Genomic DNA, 24,671 nt, shown 5'->3' with positions numbered 1-24,671 from the left:
AACCCCATATGCTACTCAAAGCATATGACAGCATCAGAAAAGCAAAATGACAGCATCAGACATGGAGCAAGAGACTGTCACTTCTCCCTATCAACCACTTTGTGTCTATGACTCAGCCTGCCACGGACTCTGAAAGGAGTCTGTGTCTCCATTGCATTATGTGGTGCAGTGTGTGTGGTGCAATGCATTTAGGGTGCCTAAAGCAATGAAAACATGTTTCAGCACCCCAGGGTGAGGTTAGAAGGCATTAGCCTGCAACTAGATACCAGTTGTAAAGTACACACAGTTTTGGGGAAGACTGAGCTAGTGGACTGAAGTACACAGAACTGATTTCCTGCAGAGAGGATGCAGATGAAGGAGGAGTAGACAGCAGCATATGGCAGTTCAGCTCTGAAAAGGCACTGTGCAAAATGGCACCTCCTTATTTAGCGGATCGGCTTCCTCTGTGGGTGCCCTAACTTCATTTTGTAGAAGACCTAATTCTCTCTTTTGATAACTGAATGGATTTGGTCTGGAAATAGAGAATCTCATGGTTCCTCTAACTGAAACTTTTCCAAAGTGGAAAGACACTGTCAATTTAAAGGCAAATAACATACATTGGAAGAGAAGTTTAGGAGGCAGCATACCAAGACTTTAGGCCAAACCCCAAGAAAACGTTTGGAAAGCATTTCAGAAGTAATAAAATGCAGAAGAAAGAATCTTTGGGATGTATATGGGCGTAAGTCCGTTAAATTTCATCCACTCCTGAGCTGGGCAAAATCGAAGGAAAATCTTTGCTTAACTGTGGACGCATCTTGGAAACATCTGCATGCTGATTCTTTGGATAACCTCTTTCCTGCTTTTGAAAGATCATCAGGCTCAGGGGGGGAAGTGCAGGAAGGAGGAGACTGGGGCTTAGTAGAAAGGGAAAAGAAGTTGGGTTTGGTCTGGCAAATTGTTTATTTTATTTTCATTTGAGGCTACATTAAGCTTGATCTCATGCTCTGAGTCACCTTGAAGAAGTCATGAAGCACTGCCATGAGATGGTGAGCAAATGGTAGTATGCCACTGACATTGATTGAAGTGATTGGGGTAGAGCCAGAAGGCCAGATACAACAGAAATACCAGATTTTGTTTTTTTATATACTTGGCCCTTTTATGGCCCCACATGATTGTTTCTCATGTTTATGAAATGAGACATACTAATTCTCAGAGCAAAAATGAGAGCAGGAGGTGTACTGAGTATTTGTTTAAAATTTGACTTTCCAGCATGTTGGTAGTCTGATATGAAAGTTGATAGCCTCGTCCTCCTGAGGAAAAAAAAAGAAAATAGATATCAAAATAACCTGTATCCATCTACCTAATGGAAAGCAGTCAGGTGGTGTGACTTCCCTCAGAATAGCTGGAGTATTGTAAAAGTGGTGAGAACCAATCCTTAGAAATGTTTGTTTATTCATTGGCTGGAAAAGGGAAGGAAATATATATTTTTCTAGGAAACACTTCTGGTTTTATGATTTGTATAGCATGCTCTAGTTACGCTAGGCATTGAATGGCAGATGAAATAAGACTAGTCAAGGCTAACTAGAGAGGTGTGCTCAAAATTTGTCATTATCTCATGTCAGGGTTATAGACTGACCTTGCATCATCTTACACCAGTATTGAATTTCAGCAGACCAAATTTTGACAGCTTTTAGAAATGCCAAGGGTAATCAAATGAGATAAAACTGTGGAGGGAGAAGAAGCTGAGGGAAGATGAAAAGTGCTGACAGTTAACTTAGTAAACTGTAAGCCTAAGGGTTACACATGCCATCTATCAGTAAGAAAGAAGTCTAATAAATGGAAAGGAAATTTGATACCAGTCTTTTTCCTCGAAGGTAAGTGATTATATGAGGAAAAGGGGTGTACAAAAGGTTAACTGTAACTGTTGGAGATACTTACTGGAAGTTTCAAGCAATACAATTTGCAGAATTAGAGAAGAGAGGATGTAAAATAATATTTATTAGAGCATTAAATAACTCATAGGAAAAGGTTTTAAGAACAATAGGAGTGTAAGCCAGTAAAACAGAATGACTGAAATAAATTGTGCATCAACCAATTTTACCAGTTTGCTTCTTCTGTTTGTAGGAGCTTTTTCACATTCTGAATAGTTTTATAGACATTTATAATAGTCTCTGACCAGATTTATTTTCATTGAATCAAGTGTGATTCTTTTCATGCAGATGTATAAAGGGATACTATAGCAATAATTTGCAAAATTTAAATTTAGAATGTGTAACTTAATATGCCGTATCCTTTAGATTAAATAAACAAATCTTCATCAGGCTTCTGGTTTGTATGTTTCCGATCATTCAGATATGAAAAATCTATATTTGAGCATATGCAGCTGCACTTGAAAAGGCTTTGGAATAACTGTGTAGTTAATTAGCTGATACAATTATGTGGACATATTTTGTGCTTACAAATAAGGAGGTGCTGAAAGTGTAACCTTTAATATAATTTATTTTTGTCACTGTTTTGATAATTTAAAAAGCTATTAGTCATTGCTTATGGAAAGTGTCAGGAAAATGTCATTTGTTGCCCATCTATTCCCTGTGTGGTAATAGTAACTCACCAGCCCTGTTGCATTAGAGCTTGCTGCAGGAAGTGAGGATGGGGAGCAGATGACATCAGTGAATAGAGCAGTATGTGAAAAGGCGGTATGAATCTCAGCTTCTGAACTAAGTACCAAATAAATGTTTCTCAGATGAAAAGGTGATTTAAGTATTGTTTCAAAAATCAATTTGAAGGCCTGTGGGGATGAGGTTTGAAAGTAGGTCTTAGGTAAATAAATGACAAATACTGTTTCCAAAACCCAGCTTCAGTAGTCCATATTCAGCCAACTCTTGACTAGATTTGATGGCTAGAAATAACTGGGATGAAGTTCTGAACTGGGTAATAGTTGTAGGTTAATTTTTTAGAATATATGACCACATGATAGGTGATTTATAGATGCTCTACTGCATAATGTAATTATGCATGTCTCTGGGAAAAAAAAAATGAACCTGGTAATAAAGAACTGGAACTGATGCATGGTGAGTGGATACTGTGAGACATTTATTTGTCCATAAAAAGTATGTTGCTCTAGTGGAGAATAACTTGGAGAGAGAGTAAAGAAACTACTTAAAAGGATAAGGTATTTGCCAGATAGTAAGTAAGAAAAGATATCACAAGCTATTTATTCCTTTGCCTTTTCATTATTAGGAAAGTAGCAGAAAGGATGCTAATAGATGAAGTTGTTTATTCATGCTTTATTAAAAGCAAAGCTCAAGATCTGATTGAGGGTAGCAAGCCTTAAACACTGGTAAGGGTGTAAGAGCAGATGTTCGTAAGAGAAGTGCTCAGTAATGACTATGACACATCCAGGAGGATTTGGAGTGAAAATATCTGTAGTATCTATGAAATTCCTCCCCACCGTCTGCCTGGGACAGTTTGTCTGGGGATAGCAGAGCTCGCACTGTTCCTGTCTTTATCATCTGAAATAAAGTTCAGGAGTGTGAGATGGTGTGGAAATGAGGACACACATTGTCTTCTATCTCACCTTGTCCCCATCTTGTCCCTACAATTTTGGACTCAGTGTTCTAATTTTCAGTGATTTCTAATTCTTTGCTTTCTCTTTTTCCTCTCATTTGGTGGAACCACACAGGATTCAGTAGGTCTGCTGGAGCCAAGGAAGTGCTGGTCCTCTGTGTGCAAAACAATGGTCAGTCTGAAAATCTTTACAGGTTTATATGCCAAGAATGAGGATGTTCTATGTTGTTCTGCATCCAGAATTAAAACAAGTCTTCTTAATTAAAGGGAGGTATCCTGTCCATATTGAAAGGCTGCATCTACAGTTCGGGCATTTTTATTAGCTATGTATTTACAACATTTTATGACAGCGTAACAAACACACAATATCCAGGCACTCTGAAATAGCTACCATTTACTGTTCATATGCTCCCTGTACATACCTTATGAAAAGTAGCTTGCTTTACTGTCATGGGCTAATGAATTCAATGACCCTGGCTTTCCTTTCACTGTAACAAATTCCCAGTTGTCTTAAGGCAGTGGGAATGCAGAGTATACATAAAACAGAGGCAAAAGGCATGAGATTCTAGCATATGTATTACTAAAAGAGATATCTAGGTGATTAGCGTTACTTATTTTTTATTGCTGGGCTTTGATTTCATATAAATATAATAAGTGGTAGGAGTTCTAGGGTTTGGAAGAAGCTGGTGGTTTTGTGTTGTGATTCCTGACAATGCAGTTTTATTTAAAGTCTTTCTGTCCCACTTTACCAGTCTGGGATCAGGAGTGCTATTTACTATTTTTAGACGACAACGTTTATCCAGCAGCAGAAGAGATACCACGGTCTGACATTGTTTGACCCTTTCACTGGCTTCTCTTTTGCTATTTGGCAGTCCTGTGTGTGTATGTGCCTTAAAAGTGACACATGAATATTCTGGAAAGAAAACCACAGCCCTTTTGTTACATGAGGAGCGTCGGTTTTTCCATAATGCCATTGTGTGACCAAGGTATCTCCCTTCCAAAAATAAGGAATAATGAGCTCTGTTTTTCAACTTAGATACACATTCGTAGTTATAAGTATGCACATATATATTTCCAGCTGGTTCCCATCACATCTGTGTGACCAGACACCTGATCAAGCTATAGACTTCAAAAAGTTGCACAACAGGCTGGGTACATGCAAAACCAGTATCTGCAGTGATCACACTTAACTTGAGAATTAAGGAGTTATGCTTCATAATACAAATTGGTGAATATGTTCAGCTTGAAGAAGAAGCATCTAGTAATAAATATAGCTGCCTAATGTGAATCTTATCTAAAGCTTCTTCCAGAATAGTGCTTAACTTTAATTACAGAACATTTCAGGTTTACATGCGCCTCAACATGGTAAGAAAACCATTGATTTTTTTTTTAACAGAGCTTCTGCTTTTCCAGTATCTTATCTCCATGGAGAGATCGGTTGATGTGCAGTGCTGACTTTGGATGTAAGAGTGCCATACTTTAAAAAGTTATGAATATGGAGGATTTTTTTTGCTGCCAAGAAATTAAAAATAAATCCCCAAAGTCTCTGTGTGAAGAGATTTTTAAAGGACCTAAAGGACCCTACTTACCTAGGACAGTTTTGGTTGCTGAAAGATGGGCATCCAGTGTTCTTTTGGATGTACTAGCGCATCTTGTTTGGCATCTGGCTGTAACCATTGTGTCACATCTGCCTTCCTCAGGTATCTCAGGGTGTCTCAGATTGCACTAAGTGCCTCCATGCCAGCACCAGATTCAAGCTCCTAATTTGTACTGGAAGCCAGTGAGAGCGGATGACTGATTTGACCCTTGGTGCTTCCTGGCCCTGGACTCCTGTGGGCTGTGCTTGGAGACCCACAACCGTTCCATGTCTCTGATTTCATGTCTGCCACTTCCCTGCTTGTTCAGGGGAATACACATATATGTGTATTTATACATATATATATATACACACATGTGTATACGTATGGGATATTTATAGAAGGGGGGGGGAACACAAAATTTTGTAAGGTAATGTTTCCACATATATAATGAAACATGGGCTTAGTACCAGCTATGCATTTACTTGGTAATGGTTTTCTTAGCTGATATCGCAGACTAGGGTCCTGATTATGAGAGAGGCAGAAAGCTTCTTACAAGCTGCTTGGCACTTGCTAACTTACACGAAAAGTGCAGAGATTCAGCATATGCTTGGGTTAGGCTCTAAAATAATGAAGTATCTGCTTTATAGCATATTTGTCTCTGTTCAAAGCCTTTTATCCTTCACTCATCTTCCTTCACAGTGTTTCAGTAAATCACATATTTCTTTTTGATTTATTAGCTGTTGTAAGCATAAAACCACCAAGTGATACTAGTTCATTGTATTTTATCTGAAAACAGTGCAATTTAAATTTCTTAGCTGACCACAAGAGGTTTAGCTAAGTGCTTTCTCTTTCCCACTCTCTTTTTATAAACCCATCTGTGTTTGCTCTTGTCTCATTTATTTCACACTTTACTTCCCCCCTAGAATGTGAAGCTCTCCTTTACAACCACAAAAACATCCCTATAATGACTACAGAGACACAGAAACGTATATTATGAGCTGGACTCACTTTACAGCATTGGTAGGATCTTTCCAGAGGTCCCCTGTGCTTCAGCCCCTCAAAAGCCTGAGGATTGACCTCTCTAGGAGCCAACTTCCATTGCCTCTTCAATTCCTGCTGATTCAGGAATTGAAGCTAGGGCTTGTAGGGTATGATGATACGCTTCAGCACAGGGTTTCTGAGACCAAATGTGGCTGCAAGTTCCTGTCAGGGTGTAGAAGTATTCTACAACCAAATGCTTATTTCAGGTAGTTAGTTGTATGGGAATGAGTTTGGAGAGCAAAGGGAAGGGAACTGAATGAACTGGAGAGCAGCTGTTTGATCAGAGCTTAAGCTAAAATGGTTCTGTGTCAGAGCGAGCTACTGAGCCTGAATGAATTAAATAAAATGAGGTCATTTAAAGTGTAAAATAAATAATACAAAAAGAATTATGCAGTACAAATCAGATTACATGCTTTCCTTTCAAGAGTCCTCATTAAGTTGCTGTTAGCTACTTATTTACTGATCTTTATTCAGATTTTTAGATGCTGATATCTATGTTTACTTTTTACTTGATGAGCAAGCAAATGGGATACGAATTCATATTTTATGAGATGTTATTTATTGAAATTTTTCAGGAGGAGAGAGAAGGAAAGGGGTGCATGTTTCTTCAATGGCTCTTTTGTGTTAACAGTAGAGGTTGGCAGTTCAGCAAGAAAACAATAATTAAATAATGAAGTTTTGTTTGGAAATAATGCCCTGGGATAAGTAAAGTTGATTAAAAAAATGAAAAAAGTAAAAAAACAAGTAGCTAAATCTGGGGTGTTCTGTTGTATCAAGGTTCTGTTGTGTTGGTACAAATATCACAGAGCTGTTGAGCACATAAGCCGTGTGCTTTAGAAACACTTCTGTTCAGTGCTGTTACTATGGAGTGAGAGGAAAGAGTTTTTGTAGAGACCAGGCTCCAGATTCTGTAGTGGATAAGATACACCAAATATTTACCAAAGTACAGACTTGAAACTGAGCTGGATTCTACCTTTTTGTTAGTTGTTATGAAACTCCATTATCTTTCTTATTTAACCAAACATAAAGCTTTTCTTACCTAAGTGTGCTGGTAATGAAGTGCTCCTGCAAACGTGACCTGCTGAATTAGACCAGCTTATACAACTGCAGAGCACCTTCTCAGGAGCCGGCTTTGGCAGTCAGGAAGCATAGTGTGAAAGAAAAAGAGGTGCAAAATCATTCCTACACTTGGCAGTCTCCAGCTTATTTGAGAGCTTGTTGGAACTTCTGGCATCACAAGAAAATTAGAGCAGCTTTCCATTGCTGAAAGTGAAATAGTCATGCATATCCTCTTAGCTGTATAATGAACTGGCTAGCTACTGTGCTGGCCTGTCAGGTAAGAGGAGGAATGAAGAAGCAGCAAGCATCCTGGAGCTGCAGAGCAGGAGGTGTTTAACAATGCCCTTGGGTTAATTGCCTCCTAATTTTCCATTTTTAACTCATAAGCACCACAGACAGCGCAGCTCATGGAGCTGCCTTCACAGAAGGGAAAGGCTGAGTGGCAGGGAACTGAAGTACCTTGAAATTCCTGGCCATCTTTCCGATGGTAATAAGATTTAAAGTATGACAACATACGGGGAGCAACCAACAGCCTCCGTGTGTGCCAGAGATACTGGGATCTGGCAGAGTGGTTTATTGTTTGTAGCACTTGCAGAATAATGTATGCGTTATGAGTAACAACACGTCCTTTTGCTGCATGAAAATTAGTGCTCAGGCACAAACCACTGTCAGTGGTAGTGATGCTGTAAAATGAATTCCATAGCTATTTTATCCTGATGTTTCTGTGTATCTACCGGTATTGTAAGCAGAACAATGGTGAGCAATCCCGCAGAAGCTGAAAAAGCTCTGAATAGAAGAGAGCTTTCTCATGGAGAGCATGAACCGCTCATTTGCTAGCCCAATTGCAAAAACAATTAGCAAACAAATAACTGTCCTGAGCATCTCTTAAAGGCCTGTATTGTTTTCTTGATGTTATTTTCTTGCCCATGTTCATTGCCCCAAGAACTCACCTCATTCAGTGGTTCATATTAACCTACTGGGTCAAAACCCTCTGGAACAGAAGGGGCTGTTGTTGAAATTGAGCTTCCTACATTTCTGTCACTGAAGCAGGCCTTTGGAAATAGTATATCAGAGTGTGTGTTCTTGACCTCTGGTCTAACAATGCTCTCCAGCAAGATACCAGTGAAGAGTTTTCGTCTATTACATGATTAATTAGCCTGTCAACCTGTCTGTAGTATCTGTTCCAGTGTGTTGAAAACAGAAGTGATCTTTGAAGGATCCAGCATGATGAAGATACTACACATAACTGGATAGGTCATATTTTACTTGATTTTAAAGACATCCTCTTCACAGTGAATCCATTCATTCCCATTGCATTGCATAGGTAAGTCTCTTGAAAGTACAAATTCATAGAGAACAAGGTCTAAAAAATGCTGACACCCTTGCTCTTTGAGCTCTGTGAAATGACCGAAATAATTGCATTAGAGAAAGTGCAAAGTTTTCTAATACTTATGATTCATTATTAAACATTAAAATTGAATGCTGTAACATTATCAGATGATTCTTTAAGTGAGCAAGTCTGTTTAGTGAATTTAAGCATTTCTCTACTGAATACAGCAATGGCAATTCAGTGTAGAGGGAAGTGGGTTGCTGGTGAGAGAAACTACAGAGATGCCCTAGACTGTTTAAGGCCATTTTCATCCTCTTCAGTAGCTGGGCAGCAATGGGGAATGCATCTATAACCCCAGACTGTGAAAGGCTTCTGCTATCACCTGTTTGAGGGGAAAAAATCCAAACAATCTCATGCTTTTCTGTGAGCCAAAAGCATCAATGCTCCCACCCATAAGCTCTGGCTTTGTCATGTCAGTTTTTGTTGGGAAAGCTGATGCCACCACAGGCATCTGTCTAGGAAGAATTCAGAATGGAAAATGTCATGAAACTGACATTTTGAAACAGAATTTTATGTTAGAGTTAATATAAACACAAGGGGTGTTTTGCTAGTTATAGTATTAATTTTCATGTTTAATTCAGCAAAAAAAAAAAAAGGTTTTAATGTACTTTAAGCTGCTGCAATATTTCCCATTCATCATGCTGGAAAACTGCAAAATGTAGGTGTTTCTGGGTAGACTGTGTAGAATAGAAGTGAAGGGCTCTGGGAGCTTCCTGCTTCAGGCAGGGAAGCTTGTTTGTTGTGGAAATACAACTTGTGTACGGGGTGAGATCTGGAGCAGCTCCTCATTTTAAAACATATCTGGAGATTTCTGCCCATAGAGGGTAGGACAGGCGATGCTCACTGCATCAAGCAGTAGTTATGAGCCATTTGTCCTTATTCCCAGTGCTCGGTGTGTGGTATCATGCCATGGAGTTAAGTACCCCATCTGTTTAAAGGTCACCTCATCCAAGGGCTCTGGAACTGTAGCCTTATTTATCTTATGCTAAAATATGTGTGTGTTCCTGTGAGTATGGGAAGGGTTATTGGAACAAACAAGGCAGAACTGGCAACGAGCTCTGGAGACAGAGGAGTCTAATCCCAGGTTTTTTGATGTTGACAAGGTACAGACATTGAGTGGTAGGATGGCATCTAATTCCAGTCTTCATTTATTGCTACTCTTTCTTGGAAGGGGGAGGAGGTATAATCTGCACACAGCAGAAAATACAGACAATACTCATATTCTCACAAGTCCCTTGAGAATGATTGATGGGAAAGAAGTGTGAGAAGGAGGGAAAGGGGTAAGAGGTTGATACAGTGTAGAGGATAAATAGAGATAGGATGAAGAGGAAGACAGTAGAAAAACTGAGAAATTTTCATTCTGATCAGGGACATAAGACAGGGTCAGCACATTAGGGCAAGTGGCAGAACTAAATTCTCAGCTCCAGGTTCTCCTCCTTGCGGACTGATATCTGGCAGGACCTGTCCACCCGAAGCTGTTTGAATTCTCTTCCAGCTCCCAGACAGCATAGAATTTCAAGCATACATACTTTCTGGAGAGTTTATCTGCTCCTTTCTCCTTTCTTCCCTTTTCCCTTTTTAAAAAAAAAGTGTTCTAATGTTCCCTGCTCTTTCAGCCAGGATTTGGAGGAGGGAAGGGAGTAGCAATTTCATAGCATTTTGTCCTTCTACCTAAGCACATTTGGGTCTGAAAGATTTCCTCCAGTCCCGACTTCATCCCAGCCCTAACGTGAGTGGGCTGTATAGGGAACGGAAACACAGCATTTTGGAGGCACGCATCCAAACATGCAATGCAGAGACTGGAGCTAGTGCTGTAGACCAAGCATGCATGATGTCTATATCAGAGGTGCTGGAGTGCTGGCACAGAAGAGTGGATGAAGCGTCCCTGGGGTCTGTGTCTGTCAGATAGATGTGATTGTTTCTGTAGTGAGTTGTCATTCAGCAAAACTGAGCACTGAGGTGAATGGGCTGCTTCAGTAGGACCCCAGTGGCAGATATGTAAAATGTCAGGTACCTTTCCCAAAGCTCCAGGATATCTTTTTTTCTCCCTCATTTCTGCTTTCACTTCCCCTCTGACAGAGCCTACTTCTTCTCTTGAACCTAACAGCTATAGCTGGAAGAATGAAAGCTATTTTAGTGGTAGCTTTTGGTCCACATCCATTCCTAAAGTTGAATGATTTCTGCTGCAGGACTAAATCTCTTGATTCTTGGAGCAAGGTGATCTTTAAAGGTCCTTTCCAACCCTAAACATTCTGTGATTTACCACAGTCCTCTTTGTGATGTCCATAAGTTGTCTTTACTTGGGCTTGAATGAAAAGCTGAGGCTAATAGGACAACTTATGAGTGGGATTCGTATGTTGTATAGCTGTAAGCATTCAATTTTGGAGTCAGAATTAAAAACGCAGGCCAAGCTATAGAGGCAGTGGCTGATCAGTGGCTTCCCCAAAATCAAGATTCTGAACATGTAAGCTGAGAGTCTGTTTTTCACTGACTACATACAAACTGATCACTCTAATACTAGGCTACTGAAATAACATGTCTGAAATCAGGTGGTTTGTATCCATCCATGTGACAGCGGAAGCCGTTTGTATATTGTAATGTTTTGTTGTCAAAATGAAGACTTGTCATAGTCACCTTTGGTTTTGTTTTACTTTCTCTGTTTCTTTTCCATCTCACCTGTGCTGGAATCATACATGATATTTCTCTTCCATCCCACTCTTTTCACTGTCCTTTCTCTAACCTGTGCTCTGTTTTGTCTGTGCTCCTCTGCCTTCATAGTGGTAAGGGAAATGGGAGCGAGGACTGCAGTCTCTTTGCCTCATGAATCTCCATTTCTCTTCCCTCCTCTCTGTATTGGAGGGGTACTCGATAGAACAGAATAGACTAGACTAGACTAGACTAGAATGAATAGACCTTGAGAGGATTTTCATGGGATAGGTTCAGTTTGAAAGCTGTGTGTCTTTCCCATCTTGCCCATTTTTTGTCTGTGCTGTTTTGATACCCTGCTCAGATAGCTGAGTTTTAAGAAGTCACAATATCTTAAAATTTGAAGTGCTTTTACAGTGTATTTCAGCGAAGGGAACTCACTGTATTCAAAGCAATAATAAAACTGGCAGAGCCTCCAAAGATCAGGCAGCAAAGCTTTTCCCTACAGAATTATTATTACTTACAATCAAAACAGAGCATCACCTTCAAACCATGTTTTGTTTAACTGTATTAACCCTCATATGTTTGTATAATGTGCTTTCATCCTCAGTGCATAGGCCCTGTCTATCTGAACAGAGATACCAGATGTGCACAAAGAGAGTGGTGGGATGAAGTGAACAGACTTTAGACCGGGAGCTACACTTTAACCAGAGTCTGAGGAAATTAGATTGCATGTGGAGATTTGTTTGATCCAGTTCCAGTTAACTGCAACCGTGGGTTAAGTATGCAGTCTTAAGAGTCTAAAATTAAAAAGTATTCTCTGCAGTGATGTTAATAATTAACTAAAATCATGTTGAATTCAAAGGTAGACTTGTGTTGAAACAGAGATGGGAATATTTTTGAGGTCAGTACACAATTGACATATGAAACACATGAGCAAGAACATCAGCTGAGAAAAAACAATGGAGATGCATAAAATCCAGTGTTAGCTAATTAAAGCTAACACAAGGAGCAGGATGCATCTGTCTACAATTTATCTTCTCTGCAGATGATTTCATGTAGAACTTAAAAAGCCTAGATCTACATCTAAAAACAATGAGCACTTGATAAAAGCATTTATTCATAGAATCACAGAACCATAGAATCATTTAGGTTTGAAAAGACCTTTAAGATCATCAAGTCCAATGGTAAACCTCACACTGCCAAATCTACCACTAAACCATGTCCCTAAGTACATCTCCAGAGATGGTGACTCAGCCACTTCCCAGAGCAGCCTGTTCAAATGCTTGACAGCCCTTTCAGTGAAGAAACTTTTCCTAATACGCAGTCTAAGCCTGCTTTGACACAACTTGAGGCTATTTCCTCTCACCCTGTCATACTTTTAAATGTTTATCTAACCAGCATTCATGCAAACTTGTGAATGGCCCTGAAAGAGACATCAGGCATGGTAAGGATGGTACACCCATCCATTTTTTATTAGGAAAAATGCCGCAGAAGATCATCATGAACCTCTGAATGTGAAACTGGGCCAAGAGAGGCATCACACAGTCAAACCTTTGTATTTCCAGTCAGAAATCTAGTTGCTACGTTTGGTACTAAATCAGGAATGTTAATCATCTGGGTGGGAAGCTGCTAAGTATAGAATCGCAAAAATCAGTAGGATAGATCAGAAATAAAAGATACTGGTATCAGAGAGCGAGCAAAGCTCATGCTAAAAACTGCTTTTTCCCCTGCAGTGGTCTGCGGATCCACTGGAACACCTGAATGATAATTCTGTGATCTGCAAATACACAGTAACTAGTTTGCCTTTTCACGCTTCCAGGATTTTGGCAACAAAAATGCGACAATCTGTTTAATTTCCTGGGTGAAAGGAATAAACAATGCTGTTATCCTACACACTGTCTGACACACACACTGACAAAAGTCTGTCACTTTTGCATCTGACAGTGCCGTTCACATTGTACATTAGGCCAGCTGAGGGCACGTAATCATGACTGGAGTATATATTTTTCAAAACTGGATTTTGGTGACTGTTATTTTGAAATGCAGCAGTCTAATGGCAGGACAAGAAACAGATTGGCAATTAACACCATCCTAAGTTTGGTACCACGTATGAGTCTCTTAGACTGGTCGATTAAATGGGATACTAAAATGATTAATTGTTAAGTCTCCTAAAATAAATTTGTGTATGATTCATGGAAGTATAGAAACTTCCCCATCAAGTGGCTGCCAGCTGGGGTCAAAGGTGCCCTGTTAGCAGGGTTCAATCACTGACCAAGCATGTGCAGACAGAATACATTTTAGTTTTAAGCTTTTGAGACTATATACTTTATCCACAGTTGCAGTTAACAGGAACTGGATCAAACAAATCTCCACATGGAATATCAACTCAGACTCTAGTTAAAGTATAGCTCCATGTCTGAACTTTAGCCTATCCCTCACTTTGCGCATATCTGGTGTTCAGATAGTCAGGAACTATGAACTGAGCATGAAAGAATATTTTAGAAACTTGTTTTCTTGTAACCAAATGAGGGTTAATACACATAAACAAATAGTGCATGGTTTGAACATGATACTCTGTCTTTACTGTAAGTAATGATAATTCCATAGGGAAAAGTTTTTCTGCCTAATCCTTGTAGAATCTGCCTAAGCTTTGCAGGTTCTGGAGGTTTTTTATTGCTCAGGATACAGATAGTTCTCTTTAGTGAAATACACTGTGAAAGCACTCTTTATTTTTGGACATTTGTGAAGTCTGGAAGCTTGCTAGCCTGAACAGAATTCCATAATTAGGGGAAGAATGCAAAAGCAAGCAGTACTTCCTCTCCCTGTACTTTATCTAGCATGATTGCCTTTGCCTGCTGTGCAACTGAAGTGTGCAAGTAGCTTCATAGAAACGATAGTTCAATTCTGTTTAGGGTACCAAGATAAACAGGCACTGAAAGCTTATGGAAGTGCAGAAAAAGTTTGGTTTGTGCTATGAAGATACAGGTAAGGATCCCATAGTTTCAGGTAGTTAGTTGGACCAAATCTCTTCTTTCTTAAAGATATCTCAGAGTTAATGCTTTCACTATATAGCTCTGGCAAGTGCAGTAGCACTAGATAACTCATAACCTGCCTAATGGAGACAAATAGCTATGGACACATGTCAGAATAATTAGTGTTGAGTAAAGTAATTTGATTTGTTCATTTAACAAATTGAATCATTTCAGCTAACTACACAGCATGGTACAAATGTGATGAGGGATGTTCAGAGAAGAAAACTATTCCTTTTTTCCTTCACTATATTAATTTAACTGTAAGGGAAAATGTATGCTCACAGTATGCAAACAATGTCCAGCTTCACATTCCGGATTTTGCAACCTCTGTTATGGCTTGACTCTTCCCGGGATTCTTGGACTGGTGCAGCATCCTCCTTGTAGCTCCAAACTACTCTCCAGAGAAGCCTATCTTAACTATTCTGCTCCAGCAGTACATGAGAAGCCTGCCTTTCTCTGCTAGATGGGAACATCTCAGCTAGGTGTGTAAGGTTACATCCCTGCCTCCTGTAACTCTGATGAAGAAATGGACAAAATGAAGGATTATTGAAAATTCTAGTACCTTTTCAACTTCTTGGACTATTTTCTAAGCAGGAATGATGGTGGCTTAACAGGTTAGGGGTATTAAATTTTACTGAGAATAAATACAGAAATACATAACATTCAACTTTTGGGGGTTATATAAAATATACTCTGTGTGAAATCAACGTAACTCCCCTTTGTCCTTTGCAGTGTATCTTTTTATAGGTTATAGGAGTTTTACTCTGTTCTGACTTTCTTGAACGTTTTGAGAGTGAAGCTGGCAACATACATAGCAAACAGGTTGTATGTACATGTCTTCGCAATTGTCAAAATCTAGACTGTTTTCAAAATTGCTTTCAGCACTGACTGTTTACGAAAGCTTGCAGAAGAATGGTTTGATGCTTCTAGTTTAATTAATGTTACGTAATCTCACTTTCAATCTGTTCTACTTGGACATGTGTTGAGTAGTTCCCTTAGCAAGAGGTTGCCAAAGGAAGTGTAATGCAGCCTTTAAAGCTAGGAGTGCTTTGTCCACATTGAAAATCATCAAGCCGTGCAAAGATACCTATGTTGGGTCTAAATGTGTTAATTTGAGGACAAGAAGCAGTAGAGTTGGATATTGTTGTGCCCTAACTGGACTAGCACAGCCTGCACTGATGAGGCCGCACCTCGAATCCTGTGTTCAGTCTGGGGCCACTCACCTCAAGGGAAATACTGAGTTGCTGAAGCTTGTTAAAAGAAAGGCAATGAAGCTGGTGAAGGGTCTGGAGCACAAATCTTGTGAGAAGTGGCTGAGGGAACTGGAGTTGTTTAGTCTGGAGAAGGCTCAGGGGGACCTTATTGCTCTCTACAACTACCTGAGAGGAGGTTGTACTGAGGCAGGAGTCAGTTTCTTTTCCCAAGTAACAGCTATGATGAAAGAAACATTCTCAAGTTGCTTCAGGGATGTTTAGATTGGGCATTAGGAAGCAAGCACTGAACAGGCTGCCCAGGGAACTGTTTAGGTCACCATCCCTGGAAGTACTTAAAAGACATAGATGCGTCGAAGTGGTTTTGTGGTTGACTTGGCAGTGTTTGTGGTTGGACTCGATTTTCTTACAGGTCTTTTCCAACCTAAATGATTCTATGATCATGAGTACATAGGAAACCATATTCATGTTCAGTGTAGACAATCTCAGAAGCTAATTCCCACAAATCAGGCGAAGAGATTTTTGGTTGGTTGTTGGTTGGGTTTTTAATTTGTGTGTTGGTTGCACCCCATCTGTATCTGTTCTGTATTTTATAAGCCTTGTGGGCAGGTGCTCTCTCTTCGTGTTTCCACAGTGCCTGGCAGTGACTCATAACTGGAGTCCAGGTTCCACCAAAGTGCAGTAAGTACAAGAGTAACTTGGATCTCCTGTGAACTACTTTGTCCAAAGTATTAGCTGTAATAGCATCAAATGTATGGTCAATTCCATGTAAACTTTACTATTAAAATAATTGTGTGTGTTGTGAATAATAAATCATGTTACAGTAAGAAGTTGGATTGGATTGCTTTCATCCTAGGTAACGATGTCAGGTTCCAGCATGTCTTTTGACTGGAAATGGCTGAGCACTGCAGGATGGATTTGGTGACTCAACTCTCATTGGACTCGAGACAAAACATCTTGTGCTCACCCTAATCTATGTTTCATGTCTGTGGCTTTAAATTATGACACAATAACCTGTTCTTTGTCAAAGTCTGTTTAATTTCTCAAGGAAAATCTTAAAACATTAATTACTAAAAAGCCTCATGGCTTCCTCTTGCAACTGTAGTACAACTGTACTAAACTGACCCCCCTCATAATATCAGTTTCTTCAGTGCAGCTGCATGCAGATCTCTGAATTCTTCCTTTCTGCTCCCCTGGCTGCATGCATTAACATACTGGTACTTCAGAGGCACCTAATGATGATGATTTCCCAGAAAAGGTACAAGCACTCTGCCCATTTTAAAGCTCTTCTCACTGGGTTGACCAGCCTCTTTTGCCCCATTTTTCTTTCTTATTCAAGCAACTTGAGACCAGAGGAGTCACATGCAAACCCATATGTGACTTAGGTACAGCAATACTGATAAAAAAGGATGCTGAAGAATATTTGTGTGAAGAACAGTGATAGAAGCAGGCAAGGTGAAAAGTCAGTAAATAGGGAAATAGCCCCCTCTCCACTGAGAAAATATTTCAACAAAAAAGGAGAATATGAAGAGATGCATGCTTCTGACATTTATTTAATCTTTAAAATCTTTGATAGAAATACCTGTAAAGCTCTCAGTTATCAGCTATTGACAGAATTTGGCTGAACTTGTGTGTGTGTGTATACACACACATATGCATACATAGATGGCCAAAGAAAGTACTTATTAGTGAATAAAAAATATTTGACTCTACTTAAAAAAGAATCCACAAGATGTATGACTCACCCTGTGTGTGATTATCAAACTGAAACATTTATACAGCATTTCTCCCACAGCTTTTTAAAATTATGAACAATGAATATAGAGTTAAATTCTGTTCTGTATCATGGGCAGCTTATTACAGCCTGTGTTTTAATAGTTCTTCTTGCACCCGTGTGTCAGATTAAATGGTAGAAATGCCAACTGGATGATAGCGTAGTATCATTTCTGGAAGTATTGGCTTTTAAAGTTAATCTTCAATGGGATGCTTTACTGTAGGAATCTGCATACATTAGATAACCTTGGCATGCAGAGAGTATTTTAAGACCCACATAATTTTGAAACACCCTTTAATGTTCATGGAAGGTCATGATACATTCCATACACATAAGATCAGAAATCAGACCTTCCAGGCTTATTTTACTTCTTGGGTTAGATGCCAAATTGGGAGCCCACAGCAATGTATTCGGGTTTTCTGTAAGGCAGTTAAAGTGACAAAACAAGCTTTCCCATGCTCCTCCACAAGCATCTGAGCCCTGGTCCAGGACAACCACCTCACCGTCTTCATGTGCTTACTTTTAAGCTGAGATTTCCAAAACAAGTGCTGCCAATTAATAGTGTATACTATTGTGGATTTGGGGATCTTGAAGTGTGAGGTTAGAAAATTCACTTTAGTAACTGAACTCCAGCATCTGGTGCTACCAGTACTGTCCAGAATCAACCTGTTAAACCACAGGCAATACTATCTATACCTACTTCTGTTATCAATTTCTATTTATCCACTGATTTATCCACAAAAAAAAATTAATAGATGCTTCCTTAAGCTTTAAGTTTAATCAACATAAATTTTATATCCACAAAAGACTAATCCTCTGTAATTCAGAGATTTTGTAATAACATGCTTACATATTTTCACTTCGAGTTAGCTGCTTCTTAGAAGAAGGAAGAAGTGCATGTAAGACTAGATTCAAAGTAGTTCCATGAAATGTATCTGTCCCCTTTATGCGACAGCCTGCTACACCAGGGAGAGGAAAAAAGCAAATCCTAGCCTTGATGTCAAAACAATGTAAACTACTTCTTGTATGTTGACTTGTGTAACAAGTGAGGCATGAAAACAAAGCACAGTGCCCTGAGTGGTGACGGTGAATATTTTATCTTACCAGCAAAAAGCAACAAGAGGCTAAATCCTTAAAGCATATGCCATGCTGACAATGCGCTCTCATTGTGACAGTAATGGTATTTGCAGTCCCAGCTGCACTCAAGCCTGTGCTGTAAAACCACCCATTTCTCAGAATGCATGTTGCTGCCTTTTACCCTTTATTGGCCCTTAGCCAGATGAAGGAGCTGTTCTCTGTTGTTCGTGTTGCCCTGTATAAGCAGATATTTAAACAATTTTTTTGCCCAAAGTGAAATTGGAGAGATTTTGGCATCGTTAGTTCTTCTGAAATTTTCACAGTGCCAAAAAGTATCTTTAGGTGACTTTAGGCCTTTTGTATGTAAGCCAGCCTTTCTCTGACTTTTTACAAATATCCATCTTGAATGCCTTTCTAAAATTCAGTGGCTGGATCATCGCAGAAATGTTGAAGCAGGAGTACCGCTTGCTGTTGCTGTGATTCAGTTGTTTGAGTGTGGTTGGTAAGAGTATTTAGAGGGTGACTTTGGTCTGGGAGTAGCAAGTACTCACTATTTTCTGTTGGGGATTTTTTTTACTAAGTCTAATGAGTTAAGAGTTAATGAGTTGATTAGGGACAAAGGAAGATGCTGCTCTGGGAGTGCATTTGAATGTGTGTGCTCTCTGTTTTTACCTAGAACGCGCTTGTTCAGTGTTCTCTCCAGGCTGAGTCATGAGATTCAAAGGGAATTGGAGAATGTTGCTTATAAATTATGAAGTAACTGCCTCATGGTTACCGTCCTGTCATGAATAACATCAGACTACCCTTCACAACTCATCTTTTTCTCCTGACTTTGTCAACTTGTAAGGTTTCTATATCCCTGGCAGTGTTCAAGGCCAGGTTGGATGGAGTCTTGGGTGACATGGTTTAGTGCAAGGTGTCCCTGCCCATGGCAGGGGGTTTGGAACTAGATGATCTTAAGGTCCTTTCTAACCCTAACTATTCTGTGATTCTATATCCCCTGCATAAGATTGTTCCCCATACTGCATTGATTCTCAGTCCAGGTCTTTTGTGTGGAGTCCCAACAGTCCTACACCAGTTTCTTGTTTCCTACTTCATATTTGGGTAATTCAGGAAGTTTTGAGTGATTTGCTAAAGCGATTACATGGTAACATTTCAAGACATCCTAGTACTGCTTTAGAGAGACAGTTTTGGGGAACCTGGGTGGAGAGCTCTCAAGAGGGTGAGGAAGCAATGTGTCAGGTGAAAAAACGTGTTCATGGTTTGTGGTGTGGTAAAGGAGGAGTAAGCAGAATGCACAAATTAAATACTGAAATTATGCATAATTTGTATAATTGCTGCTAAATGTGACTGAGTTCTGCGTTATCCAGAAGTAAGAGCAACAAGCGGATCACTTCCAGCTCCACTTCATTCTTAGGTTCAGTTTTCCATTTCAGAGCTACTGACAGGCTGCTGGGCACCCTGTCCACTTCCCATAGTCAAAACTGCAGAAGAGCCTCCAGCAGCTCCAGGATCCCAGGCAAGATCTGTGTCTCCACTCAAACCCAAGATGCACACCTCCCTGCAGGAGCTGTCATTAGCCTGAATGGCAGTCACCCCAGCAGGAGAATGAAAGCTTCTCTACCTTTTAGAAGTGGGGCTGCTCAGGTAGATATGCCCAACATAGTTTTAATCCAATTAGTTGAGGTACCAGTGGCAAATGAATCTTGGTAGCACACACTTTATGCTCAAGCACCCAAACCTGCTTAGGTGCTGGCTGCAGGCAGAATTCTTAGCTCCCACATATTCATTGCTAGCAGTACCTAAGCTTGGTGAATTTAAATTGGGAATTACCAGTATTACTGCAGTCACATTTCTGACTGTACTGTAGGTATCCTTTATATCCACACACTGTAAGCAGCATGATAGAAATACTATGTAGATTTAATAGAAACATTACATAGATGGGTCAAAAAACATTACGTAGATGGGTCAAAATAATAATTAAAAAAAAAATTGCAAATAAGTTTCTTTATTAACTTGCCAAAATGTAAATTACCATGTATCCAAAAGACCAGTTTTCCCTTCCAGTATCCACTGATGTCCTGGATATAGCTCTAGAAAAGAAATTTCTGAATATGGTTTTGTTTCCATTCATTCACTGGCTAAACCCTGTAGAAGTATCAGTGTGGCTTCTGACCCAATTGCTTCTGACCCTAAGTTTAAGCTCTTTTCCCAAGCAACTATCAAGCAAAGATAGTCTTAAAATAATGGGGGGGGGGGGGGGGGGGGAACAGTGCCATGGAGAAAAATTTAGTGGGATTGAGAGTACAGGATAGTTTTTCATCTAGCAATGTCCTAAGTTTATTGTAACTTTAAACTTCTGTTTTACAGATTGACTCTCCAGTCAAGCTCCACATGCGTTTCTTAAAGTAGCCTTGATCTCCCTATGGACTGAACAGAAGTATCACGAAATGGCATTGCTTGCTAGGAATGCAGAGCCTGAGTTCAGCTCCTACTCCTTCAATAACTTGGAAAACCTGTGTGAAGTCCAAACCAAGAAAGGATTCTTCTACACAAAAGCCAAACTTCTGCACCCAGGGGAAGACCTGTGCTATTTAGCCCGCCTGGATGACCAGACAAGGTTTGTGATCATCAACGTAGGTGGTATTAAATACAAAGTTCCATGGACCACCTTGGAGAACTGCCCCTTGACCAGGCTTGGGAAGCTAAAATCTTGCAACAATTATGATGAGATCATGAACATCTGTGATGATTATGATGTTAGCTGCAATGAATTCTTTTTTGACCGTAATCCTAGTGCCTTCAGGACAATCATGACTTTCCTGACAGCTGGGAAGCTGAGGCTTCTCAGGGAGATGTGTGCTCTTTCTTTTCAGGAGGAGCTTGTGTACTGGGGGATAGAAGAGGACCACCTGGAGTGGTGCTGTAAAAAGAGACTGCGACAGAAAGAGGAGGAGGCAGCTGAGGCCAGACTGTATGAAGGGGAGCTGGTGTTTAGTGAAACTACGCAATGTGCCTTCCAGGACAATAGCCGATTGAGTTTGTGCATGCGAAAGCTCAGGGATATGGTGGAGAACCCCCACTCAGGGATCCCAGGAAAGATCTTTGCTTGTATTTCAATCTCTTTTGTTGCCATCACTGCAGTCAGCCTCTGCATCAGCACCATGCCAGATGTCAGAGAAGAAGAAGATCGGGTGAGTTCAGCTTTTCTCAGAGTAAAGTGTGTTTTGCATTATTATCTCCTCAGGGAAGGTGGTGGGCACAATCACTCCAGCAATCATGCAGGTATTGCGTTCAGTATTTATGATGTGGAGGCCTGGCCAGGGTAGAGCACAGAAAGCATTCTGCCACTTAATATTGATCGGGCCAAACTCCACTTTGCCAACACAGCTTTGCCAGTCACAGCAGCAGACAGCTTTACCCAACAGATTTGTTTTCTGACATCTCTAACCAGATCACAAACTAGCTGCTGTGGATATAAAAATCAGCTTTGCTTGATGCTTTGTTATGTTAAGAGCTAACAAATAGTTTTCCTTAAAAGTTACTTGAACATACCACTTTGAATGAACTCTCAGTACTCCACTGTAAAAAACACATCTAAAATATTTTGATGCTATAGGTGAGGTAAAGGGCAGGGAAGCTGAGGCAGCAATTTAACAGCAGAAACAAAGCAAATGTCCCAATTTCAGACGTGCTTAGTATTCTCGAGTGTAAGCTATGGATGCTTCATGCCCTTGAAAATAAAGTCTTATGGATATTTTGTTTATTCTTCAGTTCAACAAATTTCCTAAGGGTTTAGTCCCTTATTTGTGCAAGCAGTTCAGTTCCCTAGGATTAGCTGTATGTAGGCCAAAGAGAGCTCCTCTGGAGATAGATAGATGACATTCACATTCTCAGTAAATATGTGCTGAAATGCAATCTATCTGAGGGGTTTGGAGGATGAGGACTTTTCAGAGTTTATGGCTTCTTTAGTTTTACTCAGTTCCAAGCTTGATACTAAATGTTTGGGTTTATTTCCCAGCCCCATGACCATTAAATGTGATTGTGAACTTCAGCTACTTCACCCCATCAAGTTCTGCCTCACAGCTGAAGGCTAAGCTCTCCTGAAAGCAAGAATCCTCTTGTGTGCTGTCACCAGGTCCTGAGTGGCTCATCGCTCACTGCCACTAGCAGAAAAGAGAATGACAGGAAGCATTTACTGTTTTGTAGCATTGAAAGTAAAAAACCTGCTGATGGAAAATTAGTCCATAAGCTCCAGAGAGCCCCCTGCGTTTGACTGAGTACCTCAGGTGCAGTTAAACCCACCCTTTGCTTGCGATGTGTTCTTAGGTTAGATGTCAACTGAGTTGGTTGATCTGGAGTAAGAGTCATTCAGTAGAGGCCAGGAAAGAAAAGGCAAAACGTTTGGTATGTTGTTTGATATTTGGTTTATTATAAGATCTTTGTTTTAAAGGCTTTTATGATCTAAAATTTGAGGATAGTAGTGTTGCGTACTAGGTAAAACGACATTGTCCCAATAATTTTTTTTTTAATATTTATTCCAAAACACACATCTTTTACTGTAATTAACCATCAGTGCTCCATTATTCTGGACTTTAAAGTACAAGGGATATTTTGCAGTTCAAAACTGAGATGTATTTAGTGTTTAGATGTTCCTGGGTTTAAGTACGAGCTGAACAATTGCCTTCAGAATTACCAGAGTTTAGGTACCTTATGTTTTTACTAATGATCTGAACATAAATAGGAAGTCACAATAGTAGGCTTATATTTGTTAGGTAGAACAGGGTAATAATGAGAGTAGAGCAAGCATATGAGAGAAGCCTGGATTTCTTGGTAAGCTGGGGCAATTAAAAGGAGCACATTTTCATAGTCAAATGCAGAATTGTACAATAAAGGTGAATGCAGACTTGCTCTTGCAAAAGTAGAGCGTGTAATTCCCCAAACAGGAATCTAAATATGATTTAGGGTACAAGCAACTGAATGTGATTTCCTATTGCAGCGTAAGGTCAGAAGGGTTAATGTGATCCTTGAACATCTAAGCTGGGGAATAGCGATTAGAAGCTGGAAGATGATTTTGTGCCTGTATGCGGCATTGGTGAGACTGACACAAGAATACTGCAGTCAGTTCTCACACTGCTTTGAAAAACTGGAGTGAGTGAAAAAACCTATAAATATTAGAGACCTGGAGAAAGTGCCATATAATAAGAAACTTGAGCATTTCCGTTTATTTAGATTGTTGAAAGGAAGGTGACTAGATTAAGCAAATAAGTGCTCTTTATGGGAGGAGGAGAAAGGTCTAAAGGACCTTTAAATTAGGAAGAGGATGCATGGTTAAAAGCTGAATCCTGATAAATTTGCATGGGAAACTATATGCCAATATTTAATATCATGGTGATTAATTACTGGGCAGTCTAGGAAGAGAATTAGCGGAATTTGGGTTTTTTGGTGTTTCCAGTTCAAGGCTCAGTGCCCTTCTGGAAGGTAGCATTCAGCTAAACATACTCTACTTCAATCAAAAGTAAATTACTGATTTCAGTTCATGTTACAAAGGTGAAATGCTTGGAATACAGAGGAGTTAAAAATAAATCATATTTTTCTGTGCCCTTATATTCTAAAGGCACAGAACTCCTGCAAATAGGTTTTGTTCTGCCCTTTACACAGGGAAGGTCTGTGGACAGAGCAGAAGTGGTTACTTTGAGACAAACGTGGTTCTTCGGCACAGAGGACAGGTGAATAATCACTTTTCACATAGCTGAGTTCATCCCCACTTCTCCTCCCTGGCCACTGAATTAATGCAAGTCAACACTCTATTGGAGTTGTAATTAGCCATGCCCAGAGTCATACGCAGTGACTGATTTTGGTCCTGCACAAATGGATGTAAATACCCATGTAGATCTTTTCAGCCTCAATAAGGCTAGACATGGAGTAAGGCATATGCCCACATAGAATTGCTTGTAGTATCAGAGACCTAGGCTGCAAACTCTTTGAGTATCATCCGTACATGTCTCATCAGGCCAAAGCAGCTCATCAAATAACAGGTGTGGAGAGAAGAGAATGAATTTAAAGTGATGTTAATCATCCTGAGTTGTATCTTAGTACCTAGTTTAAAATTTGTTTCCAGAGATAGCCCTTTGGTCTGGTTTTGCAGTCTCCTAACAAGCTGAAAATGTATGTGCATCCCTCTTGGCTAAGGAACAAATAAACAGTAAATACTATTTCAAGGATGCGCTGTACTTGGTGTGTAATAATCAATATAAATAATAAATTTTTCATTTCAAAATTTTCAGAAAGGGAGATTTCTATGCAAGA

General features: G+C 39.8%; 1 protein-coding gene across 5 annotated transcripts in view; it reads left to right on the top strand.

Annotated features, from left to right (window-relative positions):
- The window catches only part of KCNG2 (potassium voltage-gated channel modifier subfamily G member 2), a 56,718-nt gene that overhangs the window by 13,722 nt on the left and 18,325 nt on the right, over positions 1-24,671 (top strand). For all 5 annotated transcript variants that reach the window (XM_057424235.1, XM_057424234.1, XM_057424237.1 and 2 more), the window contains one exon: positions 20,733-21,556. In XM_057424235.1, the coding sequence (XP_057280218.1) occupies positions 20,813-21,556 (744 nt within the window). In that variant the 5' untranslated portion in view covers positions 20,733-20,812. The remainder of the gene's footprint in view (positions 1-20,732; positions 21,557-24,671) is intronic.

The sequence above is a fragment of the Pezoporus wallicus genome, unplaced genomic scaffold, assembly GCF_028554395.1.
Source record: "Pezoporus wallicus isolate ANWC-B61680 ecotype Strahan unplaced genomic scaffold, APGP_CSIRO_Pwel_v1 contig_5485, whole genome shotgun sequence".
Lineage (NCBI taxonomy): Eukaryota > Metazoa > Chordata > Aves > Psittaciformes > Psittacidae > Pezoporus > Pezoporus wallicus.
The sequence above is the reverse complement of the archived record's forward strand: the minus strand, read 5'-3'. Positions and strand labels throughout refer to the sequence as shown.